At 39.4% G+C, this 17,980-nt stretch overlaps 1 protein-coding gene across 1 annotated transcript in view; it reads left to right on the top strand.

Annotated features, from left to right (window-relative positions):
• Positions 1–7,396, top strand: part of ACVR1C (activin A receptor type 1C) — a 49,395-nt gene extending 41,999 nt beyond the window's left edge. Inside the window, exons 5-10 of the mRNA XM_084642674.1 lie at positions 939–1,169; positions 2,290–2,457; positions 3,374–3,530; positions 5,407–5,531; positions 6,409–6,539; positions 7,167–7,396. Of these exons, the coding sequence (XP_084498800.1) occupies positions 939–1,169; positions 2,290–2,457; positions 3,374–3,530; positions 5,407–5,531; positions 6,409–6,539; positions 7,167–7,292 (938 nt within the window). The 3' untranslated portion in view covers positions 7,293–7,396. The remainder of the gene's footprint in view (positions 1–938; positions 1,170–2,289; positions 2,458–3,373; positions 3,531–5,406; positions 5,532–6,408; positions 6,540–7,166) is intronic.
• Positions 7,397–17,980: the final 10,584 nt, after the last annotated feature.

Here is a 17,980-nt window from a genome sequence, read left to right as displayed (position 1 = left end):
AACTGCTGAATTGGAATTCATTTGCAAATTGGATACTATTAATTTAGGCTTAAATAGAGACTTGGAGTGGCTAAGTCATTATGCAAGGTAGCCTGTTTCCTCTTGTTTTTTCCTACCCCCCCCCCCCCAGATGTTCTGGTTTAACTTGGATTTTAACTTGAAGAGTGGTCAGTTTGGATGAGCTATTACCAGCAGGAGAGTGAGTTTGTGTGTGTATGGGGGTGGGGGGGATGTGAGAACCTGGATTTATGCAGGAAATAGCCCAGCTTGATTGTCATGCACATTGTGTAAAGAGTTGTCACTTTGGATGGGCTATCACCAGCAGGAGAGTGAATTTGTGTGGGGGGTGGAGGGTGAGAAAACCTGGATTTGTGCTGGAAATCACTTTAGATAAGCTATTACCAGCAGGACAGTGGGGTGGGAATAGGTATTGTTTCATATTCTCTGTGTATATATAAAGCCTGCTGCAGTTTCCACGATATGCATCTGAGGAAGTGAGCTGTAGCTCACGAAAGCTTATGCTCTAATAAATCGGTTAGTCTCTAAGGTGCCACAAGTCCTCCTTTTCTTATCGCTAGGATAGTTTAGAGAAAGAAGTCATGCTTATCCCTATGTCCATATGTGGAAGATTGCTCACATTCTTATAGTAAAGATTCAACTGAAAATCATAAAGAACCATGATAATATACATACAGTTCAAGGAATGTTTGAGGTAGATTTACAATCCCTCACTCTGTCAAGGATTGTGCATAATTCATGCCTTCTCTGTTTATCCACTTTGGTTAGTCAGAATTGGAAAAAAGTAGTCACAGGAAAGTATGTGTATGTTACTTGTAAGGCCATGGTAATTACAACATATTAGAATATATGTTTTTAATTTGAATTTAATAATAATTACTAATGCACTCTTTTACAACTATCCTCATTCTGTTCATTAGGTTTACCTCTACTGGTCCAAAGAACAATTGCAAGAACAATTGTTCTTCAAGAAATAGTAGGAAAAGGCCGATTTGGTGAAGTCTGGCGTGGAAAATGGTGTGGGGAAGATGTAGCTGTGAAAATCTTCTCCTCAAGGGATGAAAGGTCTTGGTTTCGTGAGGCAGAAATCTATCAGACCATTATGCTGAGACATGAAAACATCCTGGGTTTCATTGCTGCTGATAACAAGGGTATATAGTGTTTCCAAACATAGTTTCACAATGTTTGTTCTCTGCACTATGGCAGCCCAATGAAGTTGATTTTTCCACAACCCCTGCTCTATTTTGCTAAAACAGAGGGATGTGTGTTTAATGATTTGAGGAGCTGATTAGAAAAACTTATTTTAAATCTGATCATTAGGATTGTGAGATCAGTTTACAATTTTTAGGCTGCAGTCCTTCGTTAAGCAGACCTCTGTATCTGCATGGAGCCATCAGGCTCTGCTCAGATGCAGGCTTGAATGGAGTTCAGTGTGGGATTAGGGTCTCACTGATTTAAGTGAAAGTTTAAATGAGTCCTATTTCTATAAGGTAGTTCATTAATTAGAATAATGCTTGGTAAAATATTACTGAAAGATTGACTATTTATGCTATCAACTTGATAATCAAGCTGCAACAATGCTTTATACCCTCCACTTTAAGCCATACATCTATAAAAATAGATCACTTTATACAGATAACATTATAGGAGGAAAAGAACTAAATATGGCAATACATCGGAGGAAGTAAAGTATGATATGAGAATGTCTTGAAATTCAAGATTGCTGTACAAAAACCTTGTAAAAACATTAGTTCATCTTTAATTCCAAGAGCTACAAGAATTGATGATGATCTTGCTATCACTGGAAAACAATGAGCTGCATTTCCTTTGGTTCTCTGGTTGTTGGTACTGTCACCAGCTCTTGTGGGGGGAAACAGAGCACCCCTCATTTTTGGTGGCCATATATTCAAAAGGACTTAGCTTCCAGAAGCTCCCGTTGTTCTCAGCAGGAAGACTAGTGCTAAGCACTTTTGAAACTCAGGCCATTAATCTGCTGGGATCTCTGTGCTGCATAACATACCAAATATACAATGTAAAATGCATGCAGTGCAGCCTCCCTTAGCGGGTATGCATATCCACTTTGAAATTCTGGATTTGAAACCACTCCTGTGGCATGGGGGCTAAAAAAGAGTGGTTAAATAGGGGTGGTTGTTTTTTTTTTAAATCGGCTCACCTTGAATATTCTGATCCTTTTGTGTTTTATATATATATATATATAAAAAATTTGGCTAGTTCTTTACAATGTTAAATAAGATTATTTTCTTTTGGTAGATAACGGAACTTGGACTCAACTGTGGCTTGTATCTGAATACCACGAGCAAGGCTCCTTATTTGATTATTTAAACAGAAATGCTGTGACCATTGATGGTCTGATTAAGCTGACACTTTCAATAGCTAGTGGTCTAGCACACCTTCATATGGAGATAGTTGGTACACAAGGTATTTGTATTTCTCTTTAATATATCCTTTTTTAGGAAATATGAGTGGAAACTTTGGGTGGTATTTACAAAAATGCTTTAGCTTATTAGTCACAAGGAACGGTAAAAGACTTCTTTTACAAACAGCTTGCTATCTTAATAGCTGTCTTTAAAGATTGTAAAATAAATTAAATAGAACCCTAAATGTAGATGGTGCTTTATAAATAGAGACAATTAAAAAAATTACCTTATTAAATAATAAAATTAAAAAATTACATTTTTAGTGGTGCTTGCAGTCTACACAGCCACCAAAACATCTAGCAGTACAAATTCCACAGCACACTGAAAATAGAAAATTCTGGAGTGGCATAAAATTAATTGAATTTAATATCAAACAATGTAAGGAATATTGTACTGATTTTCATTTTCATTTCATTGTCATTATCATTTTAATTAAATTACACAATGGAGGTTTTTATTTATCTGAAGCTGCCACAAGTTCTCCAGTCCACTCCACTGGAGTGTCACAGAATCCAGGGGATTTTGCTGTAGAATTCAGTTACTTGAGGTTTTGGAATATACTCAGCGGAGTCCATCTGTCTCCAATGTTGACTAGTTTTTTTTTTTTTTACACGTCCATTGGAGAAGCTGGGATATAAGAGGCATGCACCAGCCAATGCATATCTGAGTAGAGCAGGAGCATGGAAAACAGGATATTTTTGGTTCCTGAAACATGACTACAGTTTGGGAATAAATGAAATGTATGAACAAAAGATGCCTTGGTTAGGCTCCTCTGGTTAGCATTGGCACATGTCCAGAAACTATCTTGTGCTAAATACAGCCCTAATGTTTTTCTATGTTGAGATGGGAGATGTCAATAAACAAGCTGTGTTTTAAGATTCACAATAATGCTTTTAGTTGCCTTTTTGTCTTAACAGGCAAACCAGCTATTGCACATAGAGATTTGAAATCTAAGAACATCTTAGTGAAAAAAAATGAAACCTGTGCCATTGCAGATTTAGGACTTGCTGTGAGACATGATGCTGTATTGAACACAATTGACATACCTCAGAACCCTCGAGTGGGAACGAAGAGGTAAGACATCTTAAATAGACAAGATAAGTATTTTTCCTTAAATATTAGGAAGATCTTTTCAGCCTGATTTCCATTTCTGTGCAATTTCTGAGCACTGTATGAAGCAGGCATGCTCCTTCTTTTCCCAGCCCGTTCCCCTTTCTTTTTGACCTCTGCCTGCAGCATTTTGCCAATTGGGGCAGATCTTAACCCTTAATCTAAGATATCCATGTTTTGTGATAGAGAACACAAGGTGGAAATGGTCCAACCCTTCTTGTGGACATAAGAGTATTTTGGGACCTCTCTGGATTTAAAGTAAAAGTTTCCAGTGACTTGGTTATGATTCTGTTTACAAATTCAGACATCAAATTATAGGTAGTCAGGTGCTCCTGGTTTGCCTGTGCGCCCCATGGCTTTAAATATTTGGTTAATATGAATATTAAATACTAAAGTTAATATGAATACCAAAGCTAGTGAATGACTAGTTGTTAAACACCTTATTACAGGGTGACACTGGTCCTTTAAGTGGGAGCCAGGCCTGTGCACTTGTGCCTTATCAGCACACTGCAATTTGACCAGGGCTAAGAGGGCACCTCGGTGTAGAACAAAGAGAAAAGAGACTTGGTGAATCAAAGCTGCCTGAGTGGGAGTCAGGGGCACGGGAGAGATGTCTGTGGAAGGTCGCAGAAGGAAGCAGAAGGTGTTTCCTGGGGGAAGTCTGAAGGCAAGGAGAGCCTCAAGAGGGGTTTGCTGGCTGGCATCCCCGAGCCAGAGAGCCAGGGCTGAAGGCAGGAGCCACAGCAGAGGGGAGTTTCCTGCCTGCTAGCTCTAAGCTGGAGAGCTGGAGCCAGGCCAGAGAGGGTGGAAGGTGGGGGAACAGCAGAAGAGCTTACCTGCTGACATCTCCAGGACTGGACTTAGGAGCCAGGAGCGAGCCAGGGGAATTGAGGGATGCTTCCCTGGCAAGGATGCTCCCAGCAGAGAGGCTCTGTGTGGGGGTACCTGCTGGGAAGAGCAGGGTTGCACTCCATTTTGAAGGCCTGGAATTGCTGTCATGGTACAAGGACAGAGGAGAGCTGACACGGAGTCCAGCCATGGTCAAAGGGGCCAGTGTGTGATATGTGGGGCATCAAGAGACAAGATGTCTGGAGTTTTAATGACTGCTTGCACTGGCCTGAGAAATGTACTATATGTTTGGGACTTATGTTTTGGACCATTTGTTATAACCAACCCTAAAGAAGGTGGTGGTGTAGCAAGAGAGCCTGAAGTAGAGTTAGGGACTCTAAAAAGGGAAACTGAGGCAGGTGTACCTGTCATGCTGCAGCCTGTTGCAGGACCACGCTCCAGGCAGGGCTGCCGCCTTATGCACACCACATATCTTTAGGTCCTCCTGCCCGTGGTGATGACAGCCACATTGCATCCTGTCAGCACTCATGGGGGTAGTAACTGCAACATGTTTTCACCCTTGACTGCATGCTCAGCTGCTACCTTTACTCCACTCTTTACTGTGGTTAGAATTCATTTTCATTCTCTCTGAAGTCTTTGATGGTGCTTTTCCACACTAATTTCATTAAATCCAATTAGTTTGTTTTGTAGAGCACAGTTTATTAGTGAAAAGCAAAATAAGCATTGAGATGAAATATAAATGGAGGTAGAATAAAACTCTTTGGCTGGAGTAGCTACCTACCTCTTGCATTTTCATGGCTATTAGTCATTTAACAACATGTAAGGATTTTCATCATAGAAAGTCCCTTGTTTGACACACAAGTCAATGACATGCAAGTCAATGGAAATTGAGGGTGGCTCTCCAACATGTTCCAAACCCTCTCCATGTCAGATATTAGAATTTTTGTTAGAACTTTTGTAAATTGTGCACATGTGTGTGACTTTTTTAAAGGTACATGGCTCCTGAAATACTTGATGATGTAATGAACATGAGCATCTTTGAGTTCTTCAAACGTGCAGACATATACTCTCTTGGTCTGGTGTACTGGGAGATATCACGAAGATGCTCAATTGGAGGTAAAATTTTTGGCTGTTTTATGTTGCATTCCAGACTTGATAAAAATAATTTAAAGGAATTTAAAGGAAATACGTTCATACAATGTATGTACCAATTTTAACTGAATTTTCCATATTGTGGAAGGAGAAAGAGTTGCAGGACTTAAAAATTTCCTGTTGAGCAATTATTGATATGAAAGAGTTAACAAGTGAATAAAGTACAGTTAATGCCCATCTGATTTAATTATTCTGAAATATCAAAAGCAACAAAACAGATATGTAAATTATTTTTCAGTTCCCCTGTCAAAGAAACTAATGTATATAGTAGAACTCGTTAGAAAACCAGTTCCTCCCATGCAATTTCCCTATTGATCGGTTTCCAGTCTGCAGGAAGTTTATCTTTCAAAATCTTGATCTGAAAAAATCCACAAAACTAACCTCAGATAATGATGAACTTTTGTGCTGGCAATATGAAAATAAGGGACCCATATTGTCAGGGAATGCAGTAGACCTGCTCACATTCTGTAGTGTTTAGGTCGCAAGGGTTGGCAACAAAGAAACCTCTACTAGTTTGGATTTTACATGGTTTTGAACCAAGAAGATGAAACTCCATTCTCTCCGCACTTCCACCAGATCTTCTTTACTCCTAAGCTCCCTTCTCCCAAGGCCCCAAGACCACTCACCTTATCTTTGTTATCTTTAGTGGCCTTCTTCCCAGGGCTGCCTCCAACCAGGTCTTTTTGGCCTACCCACTGCTGCAATTCAAAGGGGGTTGGTGAAGGGGGTAAGGCTCTTCTATCCTAGAACTCCACAGGTGTATCTAAATGAGTGAGCACAAGGACAGTGATGTTTAGTATGGAACCTAGTTAGGGAGTATGGTTTCTTTTTTCTCTTGTAGGAATCATTGAGGAGTACCAGTTGCCTTATTATGATGTTGTGCCTTCGGATCCCTCCATAGAAGATATGAGAAGGGTAGTTTGTGAACAGAAACTGAGACCAAATATCCCAAACCAGTGGCAAAGTTGTGAGGTGAGTTTCCCCAACCCCCATTTTTAGAAGCATATTTAAATTTATTCTTTAAGGCTGGGATTTTCAAAGTAGCCCAAGGGAGTTAGGTGCCAGACTTCCTCTCTATTTCAGTGGGATTTGAATGCCTAGCTTTTTAGCTGGCAAAAGCAAGGAGCTTTTGAAAAGCCTGGAAGAACTTAAATGTGCAGGTTGGGTCACTCTGGAGCCAGTCGCTAACCCGAACCCCTCTCTGTAGTGTATGGGGAGGCAGCAGGCCTTAGGGAGGTGGGCAGTCCTACCTCCACCTTGCATGCACTCTTGTACCCCTTCTCCTGCTCCTCCCACAAATACCCACCGCTGGGCACTGTGTGGCATCCCCTGATGCCCATTCAAAATCCCTCCCCTGCTGAGTGCAAGAAAGGGGCACTTTTAAGGTGAATATGGTGAAATGGGCCTGACGGCACTGCATATCAAAGAACTCTTTTTCTCTTTGACCGAACCAAAACAAACCTTTCTAAATTTCTGTAATTTCTGCTGGAATATTATTTCAAAGTATTCTATTATATCTTGCATTGGAGTATTTTTAATTGATGCTGCACTGAAGCAGTGGATTTTTTTAATCCTAAACCTCTTTTTCTTTGTCTTAAGGCACTCCGAATCATGGGTAGAATAATGCGTGAGTGCTGGTGTGCTAATGGGGCAGCTCGACTAACTGCGCTCCGCATTAAGAAGACCATTTCGCAGCTCTGTGTAAATGAAGATTCCAAAGCCTAAATGGGTGATTTGGGGGAAAAGAAGGAATCATTCTCTCCATCTTTTTACATGCAATTTTTTTTCTGTCTACCTCACGTATATACAGTGCAGTATTTAAGTGCCAAAACCACAGCACTGAAAAATAACTTCATAGTTGGCTACAACCAGCTGCAACTTTTGGTTGGTGTTGCTGTTTTTATAAAGCAAATCACCAACTCATGTTGTTTTTTTAAATTAAAGTTCATATTAGGAAAATAGCAGAACTGAACTACGAAACAACATTCCATATTTAAACTATTTTATTATTCTTAAGCTTTTTATTCTAGTTAAAACCAAAATACACTGTTGATGGAATGCATGGGTTTAAAGACAGGTATGTAAAAGAAACCACATCTGTGTTATCCTCTAACTAAAACCTGACCAAATTCATTGAGCTTCTTAGGTGTTTTCCCATAGAATCCTGTACAATATTATGACAATGAAGTGCATTTATATGTTGTATTAATCATTTAGTAACCAATCAATTAAGAATATTCCACTGAAAATGTGTACTGTGAAGCTAAACATGTGAGTCAGTCAGTCTCTCTCTCTCCCACCCACCTCTCTTTTTTAAAAGATTTGTTATTACAGCTCAATTTGCAACACCGTAGTTAAGGTTTGGCAGTATTTTTGTTATCTACCCCTATTTCAGGGATTAATCAAACTGCCATAAACACCTTCTCTGAGCTAACTGTTTCAAAATCTCAACCAAGGACCAGTTTTTCTTTTTATCAAATTGGAGGAAAAGTAATTTGGGCAGTATTTCCTGGTATTTGTGGGGGGAAATTATAGGAATGCTACAGTGTAATCTAAAAAGCATGTATTTTTTCACCAACCTTTTTATAGACCATTAGTCAAAGTTTTATTGTCTTTTGGTATTTTGCAGAGTGAGAAGATCTAACAAAGTTATTTGCTGTAAAAGCACAATTTATTGGGTGAAATTGATCCAGATGCAGAGACTCATACAAGCTAACCTGTACCCTGTGTACACCAGCACAGATAGTTGTGTTTGAAGGGGGCCAAGGTGAAGTCCACAAGATTTGTAACTCTGAACCAGCAGTTCCCACACTGAGGGTGAGTGGTATAGACAGTGCTCACAGAGATGGTGCTAGCCCATTGGGGCCCCAAGGCAGGAATATTTTGGCCCGCCCCCACACAACACATAATAAAAAGTGAATAGGAGCACCCCCTTGATCTGCTCAGAGCACTAAGCAATTGCTTAGTCTGTTTAAGCCTAGTGCCGGCTCTAAACGTTCAAGACTATAGGCTGGAGCAGTAGTACTCATGAATGGTTGTATTGCGGTTCCTGTGTTCTGACCTGGCTTTGGGGGATGTATTTCCCTCCCACAGACCACTTCCCCCATACTTAAAATATTTTTAAAGAGTCCAATCCACTCTGCAGACACAGGAACTTTTTCAATGTTTCTAGCACAGGAATGTAATACGCATGTGCAACAGTTGAAGAAAATCTGTGGATTTAAAGGGCCAAAGACAAGGGTGCCAGAACCTTTGCAGAAGTGTGTGTGTGTGTGGGGGGGGGGGGGAGCCGCACTGGTGCAGGAACTGGAAGGTTCCGGGGACCATGCCCCCCGCCTCAACTTTTTAACATGAGTATAGTTTGGGGGGCAGGGACAGCATTTCTTCCCCCCCCCCCCAAACACACACACACACACAGTAAGCCTGGTGCAGGTGTAGAGCAATGCTGGCAGGGGCTGCGCTTTGTGCTGCTCCAAGCCTGCCCAAGGTTTGCCTTTGAGGGGGCAATGCCACCCCTACCCCTCCAATTACACCCATATTAAAAAGTGTGAGGGGGGGCACAGCCCCCTGCCTGTCCCGGTTCCGGCATCATTCTCCACAAGTGCTCATTGACATAAGGCTGTACTGGCTTCTTCAGAAGGGTCAATCAAATATGCATCTCATTAACGGCCCCAGGGTATCAGGTAAACAGGACATCAAAATGACCCCTAAATAGTTATTTTCACAATAATGTTAGCTTACAAAAGCGTAGTATCAATAGGCGTTTTAAAAGGTTTGTAAATATTCTGGTATTTCATGATTTCCTGTAATGGATTGGCAGGCATGTGGATAAGTAACTCTCATACACTTTGAGACAGATTTTGTTCATATGTCTTTGATTTTGTTTTATTACAAAAATAATTTCTTATACCCACTATAACCACAGTTTAAAAATATATATATCAAACCCACATAATCCAGGAAATACAAAATTAGATCTACAAATCTCTCCACTCATCACTGATTTTGGGCAATATGGTCTTTTATTATGGTTTAGGGAGAGGAGGAAGTCTTTACAAGAGTGGGTGATCTTACATAGCATAGATACTTGATAGTTTTTGTGAGTGTGACTAATCTCTGTCATTGGGTCTTTTGACTTCTGGTTTACGTGGTAAAACCAGGAATGTAGCTTTCAGTCAGCAGTGTCAGTGATCCATGTTTTATCCTGACATGTTGACTTCTGGTGCAGTGGATGTTGTTTGTTCTTTAAATCGATACTAGTGAGATGTAGCATACATGTTTGTAGAACTTATACAGTCACTTTACACTGCTTAAAGTGAGGTGAAGATAGTTATTTGTGGCCCTTTAATTAGATTGTAGGTTAGACCCCAGATTTGTAAAGGTATTTAGGTGTTGCTCCACTCAGCATTGCAATGCCTAAGTCACTTTTTAAAATAATTTTTAGCATGAGGTAGCAGGGTCTACATGGTCAGATAGTGCATGGCAGGCTAGACCATTGTAGATTTACACCTGGGCTTGCTGCACACTAACTGGCGATGTAGATAAGCTCTAAGTCTCCTTTTAAAAAATGACTCAGTCAATGGGACTAGGCTCCTAAATCAGTTGGGTATTGCAGTGTGGAGTAGAACAATGCCTAAATACCTTTAAAAATCTGAGCCTGTCTCTAATGAATAGCTAGTAAGTTTTATTTCTGTATGTTTTGATTTACAGTCAAACTGAATATATATTTTTAATATTTTTATATCTTCTATATGTATAAATTATACCAGGCAGTTTTGTCACATACACACACTTTCTAATGTACAATATTTATTTGAAAATTAAATGAAAAGTAACCAACCACTACAATTCTGTTAAAAGATAATCTTGTTAGTCTTGTGTTTTATCTGTTTACAAAATTTAAAGATGATTTGGATCTTTTTAATATCAGTGAATGTGCAAAAACAGAAGAATCCAGCATATGAGCTCATATACTGTAATTCAAAACTATCTTGCATTTAAAAACAAAAATTGTCAAGGAATTTCTTTGTGAAAGGGCCTGATCCACCTCCCACTGAAGTCAATGAAAAGGCTCCCATTGACTTCAGTGGGAGCTAGATCAAGCTCAAAGTACTTCCAACTACTTTTCAGATACGTTTTTATTTATATGAGGCTGTATTTTCAACAGTGATCAGGGCCTGCAATTGGGGCTAGATTTTCCAAAGTGTTCAGCATCCAGCAACTCCTATTTATTATTTTCACTATTCCCTTAGGCGTTATCCATATAAAAAAGAAACAAAATACTTGTGAATTTCCACTGCAACACACCTACACCAAGTGAAAAAATTTAAAATGGTCTATAGCATAAAAATAATCTATTAAAATATATTTAAAAGATGTCTAATATTCTTACTCAAAATCACTTTTGGTATTCTGAAATCCAGTGTAAACCCAATTATTTGAAGTAACTTTAAAAAATGGTTCCAATGCAATTTTGGATTCCTACTATTCATTCTGTACTAATATTACTCTTCTGTGTACAGTATCTGATACTAAAATAAAAACTGAACCCACAACTGCCTTCCCCATAAGTTTTGATCTTGCAATTTCCCTTTTTTCATTAACAAGAGGTTGTGCTAGACCTGTTGCTGCATCAAAGCTAGGCAGTATTTTTAGTTAATTTTTTAGTTAAACTATGGAATTAAATCATGCACAGAGATAATTTTAAAGAAACAAGGCTGCTGCTGCTATTCTTTGGAGTGTGACTTAGATGTGCATTGAGTTCTACAGCTAATGAAGATAGTATCCCTGCTAAGGATTTTCTATTCTAAGTAACTGTCCTTCATACATAAGTATAACTCCCATGTTAGAGTTCTGTTATAAATATTATGTGCTTTTTAATTCTATGCTGCAGGTTGACTACTAAATGCTATAAAATCTCACCTGCCCCAGTCTAATTTCTACCCCACAAAATCCTAACATTTAGACTACATTAAATACAGTGATTCATAGAATAAGATTACAGATGGCGCCAAGCACTTGCGGGATTCTGTAGTGCCCTAGTGAAAATATAGGCAACAATGAATTTATCGTGACATAGTAAATGAAAGGAAACAAGTTTGATAGGAAAATTTCTTAATACAAAGAAAAACAAATAATTATATAATTCTACCTTTCCCACATCTGCTTTCATCTTCCAATGTGCAAAATAAATTGCCCTGCCTATTACCAACTCATTTTATTCAAAATTGGTTTTCCAAGTCATGTCACTTCATTTTTTTTTCATGCTCTCACTCTCCATAAAATTATATCTATCTATCTATATAGGTTTATCTCTTTTCTTAGCTGCATTTTCATGATTCTCTATTTGTTTCCCTACTTCTTCAGTTTTTCATCCTCTTGCTCCTATCAGTGTAAGTCCTTCTTTATTTATTTATATTATTTTCTCCTTTTTGTTTCCATTTCCCTTATGGAAAAATCCTATAAAGTTTAATAGAGGATTAAAAACGTTTCTGTAGAATTATTGAACTATCCTGGAATTTGAATTATATTCCTCCTACAGAATTGTATAGGTTGCTTCAAAAAGATTTCATCCCTAGTAAATCCATATAGAAGTTTCCCATGAAGGTCCCACTGCCTATGGGGTCATGGCCTCTACTCAGCATTCCCTTGGACTCAAGCATGTAATTGCTTTTTGCATCACATTTATTTTGATTGTATGTTCTGGGTAAACTGGCCTTGAGCCAAATAGCATCATATTAATTGTTTTGATAACTGTAGTATTGGTTTAAAAACATTTCCATTAAAACTCATAAACCATACAACTTTCCTAAATTTCCAACCCAAGAGGAGACCTTTTTTTCTTTTTTGGTTTCTGCCCCAAGGTAAGCTCATTCTCTCGCTCTCTCTGTTTTTAAATCTGAGCCGATTGTGTATTATGTTTTGAGTTACAGTGGGGAAAACACTACTTGTTTGTGGGAAATGATTGATTCTCCTGGTATTCCACATTTCTGGGACAGGGACTATCTCAAATAAGTAGAATATTTCACAACTGAAAATTTTTTTTTAAAGTGTGGCTGACATAAAGAGGCACAATTTACCATTTTGTGCTGCCTGTTTGTGGACCCAGGGACTCATTTTCCTTTGAATAAAAACCCAGAAAATGAAATGTAAAAACTTACATCAATGCAACATTAAAGTCGCATGGTTTAAATCTTACCTGCTGCAGCACCTGGCTCTTTTTTTAAAAAAAGTTTCCTCTGTGAATATTAACTCTGCCACACACTAAAACCCTGACAGTGTTTTAATGTGGGTCTTCCCCTCCCCCACCCCACTTTGCTATCTTTATTTGTATTAAACCAAATTTATCTGAATTAATCCTATGTTGAGCCTATACTTTCAGCCCTTATTAAATACTAGCCTTCTCTTTGTTACTTCACTGTTCTCTGTAACAATTCTTTATTATCTCATTTCAGTAATTATAAATAATCTAGGAATGAAGAGTATGGAACTTGTATCAAAACATTTTACAATAATAATGTGAAATTCTTCTCTCCAGTTTGTAGTGTGTGCCTTTTACCATAGCAAAGGTCTGCATTGCTCTGCAGCTAAACAATGTAGAATATACAGTAGATATTCACATTGCAGATTGGACAGAATCTGGCCCCATTTTCATCAGCATTTGAAACACGGTCTCAGACTTGCCTTAAAACACCCTCTGTTTAACTTTACAGATGTTTACAACATTACAAATAAAAGGTTAACTCCTGCCCACCTCGGGCAAAGCTCCCAATTCTATGGAATTCCTTAAGAGTTTTTCCTTTGACTTCAGTGAGGCATGGATCAGGCTGCTACTGATTGCCAGGGCCAGGGCCGGCCCATTTTGGCATCTGAGGTGGGGAGCTCAAATTACACCCCCATGTCCCCTCGCTTGGGCCAAAACTTTGAAAAGTCTCAATTCTGCCTTCTTCCTGTCCTACTTCTCTCATGGTACTGGTCTGCTACCTACCCCAATAAGGGAGAGCTAACAAAATGCCTTGTTCAAAAATTTTAAATAACACTTAACTTTCAAACACCTGAACAGCAAATGTAATTTATCTTGTCTGCGTAGTAAACACTGGCATTTTTATCTGTTTGAATAATCAAAGTGGTGATTTCCGTGCCGCCTTGGTTGCAAAGATTTGGACTGCTTCCTGAAGGTCCACAGTCTGGTCCAGCTCATGCACTATTGAGATGGTTGCAAGGCTGACCAGCCTCTCCTGTGTCATTGTGGAGCGTAGATGTGTTTTTATTAACTTCAGCTTGGAGAAGTTGCGTTCTCCACTGGCAACTGTTACAGGAAGTGTTAGAAGTATGTGCAGAGCAACAAAAGCATTTGGAAAGAGGGTGGTCATTTTATTTGTGCACATATATTCCAGAACAGCCTTTGGAGTTGATCCTGCTGAAATGTATTTTGAAAGGGCTTTCAGTTCATCACCTAAATCACTTGCATCAATATTGCACATGTCGTCATGTGTCAACACTGTCTCTAGTGCCCCGCATTGCTGGTGTAGGTCTTCTTCAGGTATAGTGAGGAGTTTCGGAATATCATACAACATCCCAAATATAGTGCTGTGTTCCTTGAGCTGCATGAAACGTTCTTCAACTGACTGTATTGCACAATCTAGCACCTGGTTAAAGAATTCAACTTTGAATTGTTGTTTGGGGGTCTCTTATGGGATTATCCCGTGCCTCGTAATCAAAATGTCATTGTCTTCTTCAGTGACTCTTGTATTCTTGAATGGGTGGGAAAATAGCTTCAGTGTGAAGTTCCTCTGCCAACTTCTGTGCACTCTTCAGAATGTTTTGAAATCCCTCATCTGACCGGTAAGACTGTAGGTCTGACTTCGCTTTGTCCAGTTGTTCCATTGCGCCAGATATATCAAGGTCAACACTCTGGAGTCTCTTGCTTACAACATTTATTTCAAACAGTATGTCATGCCACAACACTAAGCCACACAGAAATTTGAAGTTATGTATGTTTCTGGTGATTCCATTTCCCTCTGCCACTGTTCTCCCACGAACAGTTCCTGTCATAGCATTATCCTCCATAATGACAACTATGGCATCATCTATCTTCCCAATTTGGCGTTTGATAGGCTTTATCGCCTCCACTCGACTTTCCCATCTTGTGGCACTCAGTGGTCTCAGTGTCAGAGAGGATGTTCCCAGATGTTGCTTCAAAATTTGCCATTGATGAGTTGATGCAGAGAAAAATACAAAGATGCTTTGAATTGCATTAAAAAATTCAGCAGCCTCACTAGAAGCTGATGCTGCATCACTGACCACCAAATTCAATGAGAACTTCATGGAACAAAAAAAGCTTGAGGGTTTAACTCTCGGATCCGTGCCTGCACTCCTCTGTTCTTTCCTCTCATGTTGGCACCATTATCGTAGCCCACACCTCTCATGTCAGCTATCGCAATTCCCGTATCTTCCAGCTTTTTAAGAAGCACATTTGTTATACCAGCTCCTGTAGTATCATCAATGTCAATAAATTCTAGAAAATGCTCTCTGACAGTCACCATTGCAGGGGCATTTTCACTAGTTTCTGTTACAAAACACACCATTCGAGCCATTTGTTCCATATGGCTGATGTCAGGTGTGCAGTCCAGAATAACAGAGTAATATCTTGCTGACTTCAGATCTGCCACAATCTTCTGTTTGACTTTTGTTGCCAGTAACTGTATGATCTCATTTTGAATTGTTTTTCCAAGGTAGTGGTGTGTATACATTTCTTGGGTGGTGACTCTTCTTATATACTCCTGGAGTACAGCATCAAACTCAGCCATCAGCTCCACAATTTTAAGGAAGTTTCCATTGTTTGGCGCACAGGGTTGATTTGAAGTGCCACGCAGTGCTAGGTTTTGGGTAGCAAACATTCTTACAATGGCAATGTACCTTTTCAGAACATTTTGTCAGTAAAGAGACTCTGATGCAATCTTCTCTTGATGCTGATCACCTTAGTGTCATCTCAAGCTCTTTCCGCCTATGGAATGCTCTCTGATGATTTGCTGCCTTCCATGGCATGCTAGATTTCTAGCCAGATTTTTCCAGTCCTTTGTTCCTGTAGAACCCATATGGCTGGAACATTAGACTGGAAGAGTTTGCAACAAAAACAGTATGCAGCATTCTGGGTTTTTGAGTACATAAGCCATCGCCTCTCCACTTTGTCACCATGGGGGATTTCAAACCAGAAATGTGTTGGATGGAAACTTCTATTTTCATTGTCTTTGGGGAACATGAAGTTTTTTCTCTTGTTGTGGCCCAGGCAGTACAAGGAAGTCCCTCAGGCTACTGCTCAAGTGGGTCCACAGTCCTGGATCTTCTAGACTTAAGGAACTAAACTCAGCAGCAGCTGTTTCTTGCACCTCCACCACACTCTTCTCTGATCTACACTTTGCTTCAGGAATGTGCATGGTTACATCCATTTGAAATGGAGATATGGATGCTGCAGTAGCTGCCAGGTCACCTGCACTCTGACTAACGGGAAGATCAGGCATCTCCTCACCACTCATATAGTCACTGGGGCCGGAAGGCTCACCATGAACATTTGTGTCTGTGTATCTCAGGAGAGCTCCTTCCTGCTTAGATAGAAAAGCTTCCTTTGCTTTTTTTCTTTTTTTGAATGCTGCCCCAGAGGGGCATTTTCTTCTTTCACTCATGACTACTGTTCTGTGCCAGCTATAGTGGCTCTCAACACTCAGTTGAAGGGGAGAAATAAGCAGGCTGGTAGCAGGGCCTGAATGAGGGAAGATATCAGCATCTTAAGGGCCTAACTGGCTCCTACTACTTCAGTTGACTACCTGTTCTCCTCAAGTGGGTTCAGGGAAGCAGCAGGAAACAGGAAGCTCCCTGAGAAGCTGGAGTTAATCAGTCCAGGCTGCTGGGGTGCTAGAGAGGTACATAAGAGGCTCCTCCTCCTCTCTGTCCCTGCAGCTCCTGCTGCTTTCTGTTATTCCCTTTCAATTTTTCTCCTGCCTGCCTGTTATGTCTCTTGTGCCCTCCTTCCTCCAGCACAGCACTCCACCATCTCTGTGCATCTGGAGCAGAGAGAATACATATGTACCAGCAGCAGACACAATTTTCTACACTCTGGGACCTCGTGCCCCCCCCCCCCCGTCCCTCCCACAGTCTGGCACCTGAGGCGGCCGCCTCAGTTCGCCTCATGGTAAGGCCAGTCCTGCTGATTGCAGTAAGGTAACTCAGATGCAGTGAGCAAGGTTTGGCCCAAAGACCTGAGCTGTCTTCAGGCAAATCTTTCACTAAAATTAGTGGGACTGATTGTGATCTCAGTAACACCAGCATACATCAGGAGCAATTCCATGGCAGTTAACAGATCAGAATCAGAATCTTGTATAAGATCAGAATCAGACCCAATGGGAGGCTTTTGAGTAGAGAGTTCAGGATTGCAACCTAAATAAAATAGAATTTACTGTGAAAATGATGCCGGCAGAATACATCTCTATATATGTGAAGATTGTGGCTCACAAAAACCCCATTCTTCAGGTTCTAGTTTTATAAAGTTGTTTTTGCTGGTTTCTAAAGCATCATGCTACCTATGGTATGTTCTATATAAGAAATAGAACTAATTATTAGTTACCTTGTATAAAATAAAACCATCTTAACTGCATATTGCAAGCTGCATATTTGTGATTTGAAATACTGTGGTAGGGATCATCTCTTGAGACACATTTGTCTTCATGAAGTTTTTAGAAAGGAATGTAAATGTTCCTTTTATTAGACTGCACCAGTTATGAATGTACAGGGAAATAAGCATTAAAAAGTACAAAATATTTCTACAGTATGTGACGTGCAATAAATTGTATCCAAAGGCTTTGAATGTATTTTGTGGATAAATAGACTGAATGCATTTTAAACATAACTCTTGAGTTTTAGTGACTAACTTTTATGGAGCTCAGTCCCCAAAGAGAAATGTGCAGTATTTGTCAATGTACAAGTCTCTGTATAAGCTGTGCATTTTATAGAAATATTAATATGTTATCTAGAAGTAACAGAATATTTTAGAACTTGGTATAGTACTTAAAAGTGATTAAATCAACCTTCACTGTAAAATATTTAACCTAGCATATACTGAAGCAAGTACAAATATTTATTTTTTAAAAAATTGGTTAATGTTATTGCTTAATATTGCAGCTGCCTCTGGATGTAAATAATTTGTTTAAATGTTGTATTTTATTTGCATAATTCACATATTTTCAGAAAGTGGCAATTGTAATAAATTAAGTACTTCACCATTGTTTCTGTGAAGCATAAAATTCTATTTTAAATTAATTTTAAAAAGTTGTATTGTCTAAAGCTTGGATAATGCTTTCTGCGTTGTTGCATTCTCTTTCAATAATGGGTCCTGGAAGCCTTCTTTTTACTCAGCAGGC

Source organism: Lepidochelys olivacea, assembly GCF_965140295.1.
Source record: "Lepidochelys olivacea isolate rLepOli2 genome assembly, chromosome: 11".
Classification (NCBI taxonomy): domain Eukaryota; kingdom Metazoa; phylum Chordata; order Testudines; family Cheloniidae; genus Lepidochelys; species Lepidochelys olivacea.
The sequence above is the reverse complement of the archived record's forward strand: the minus strand, read 5'-3'. Positions and strand labels throughout refer to the sequence as shown.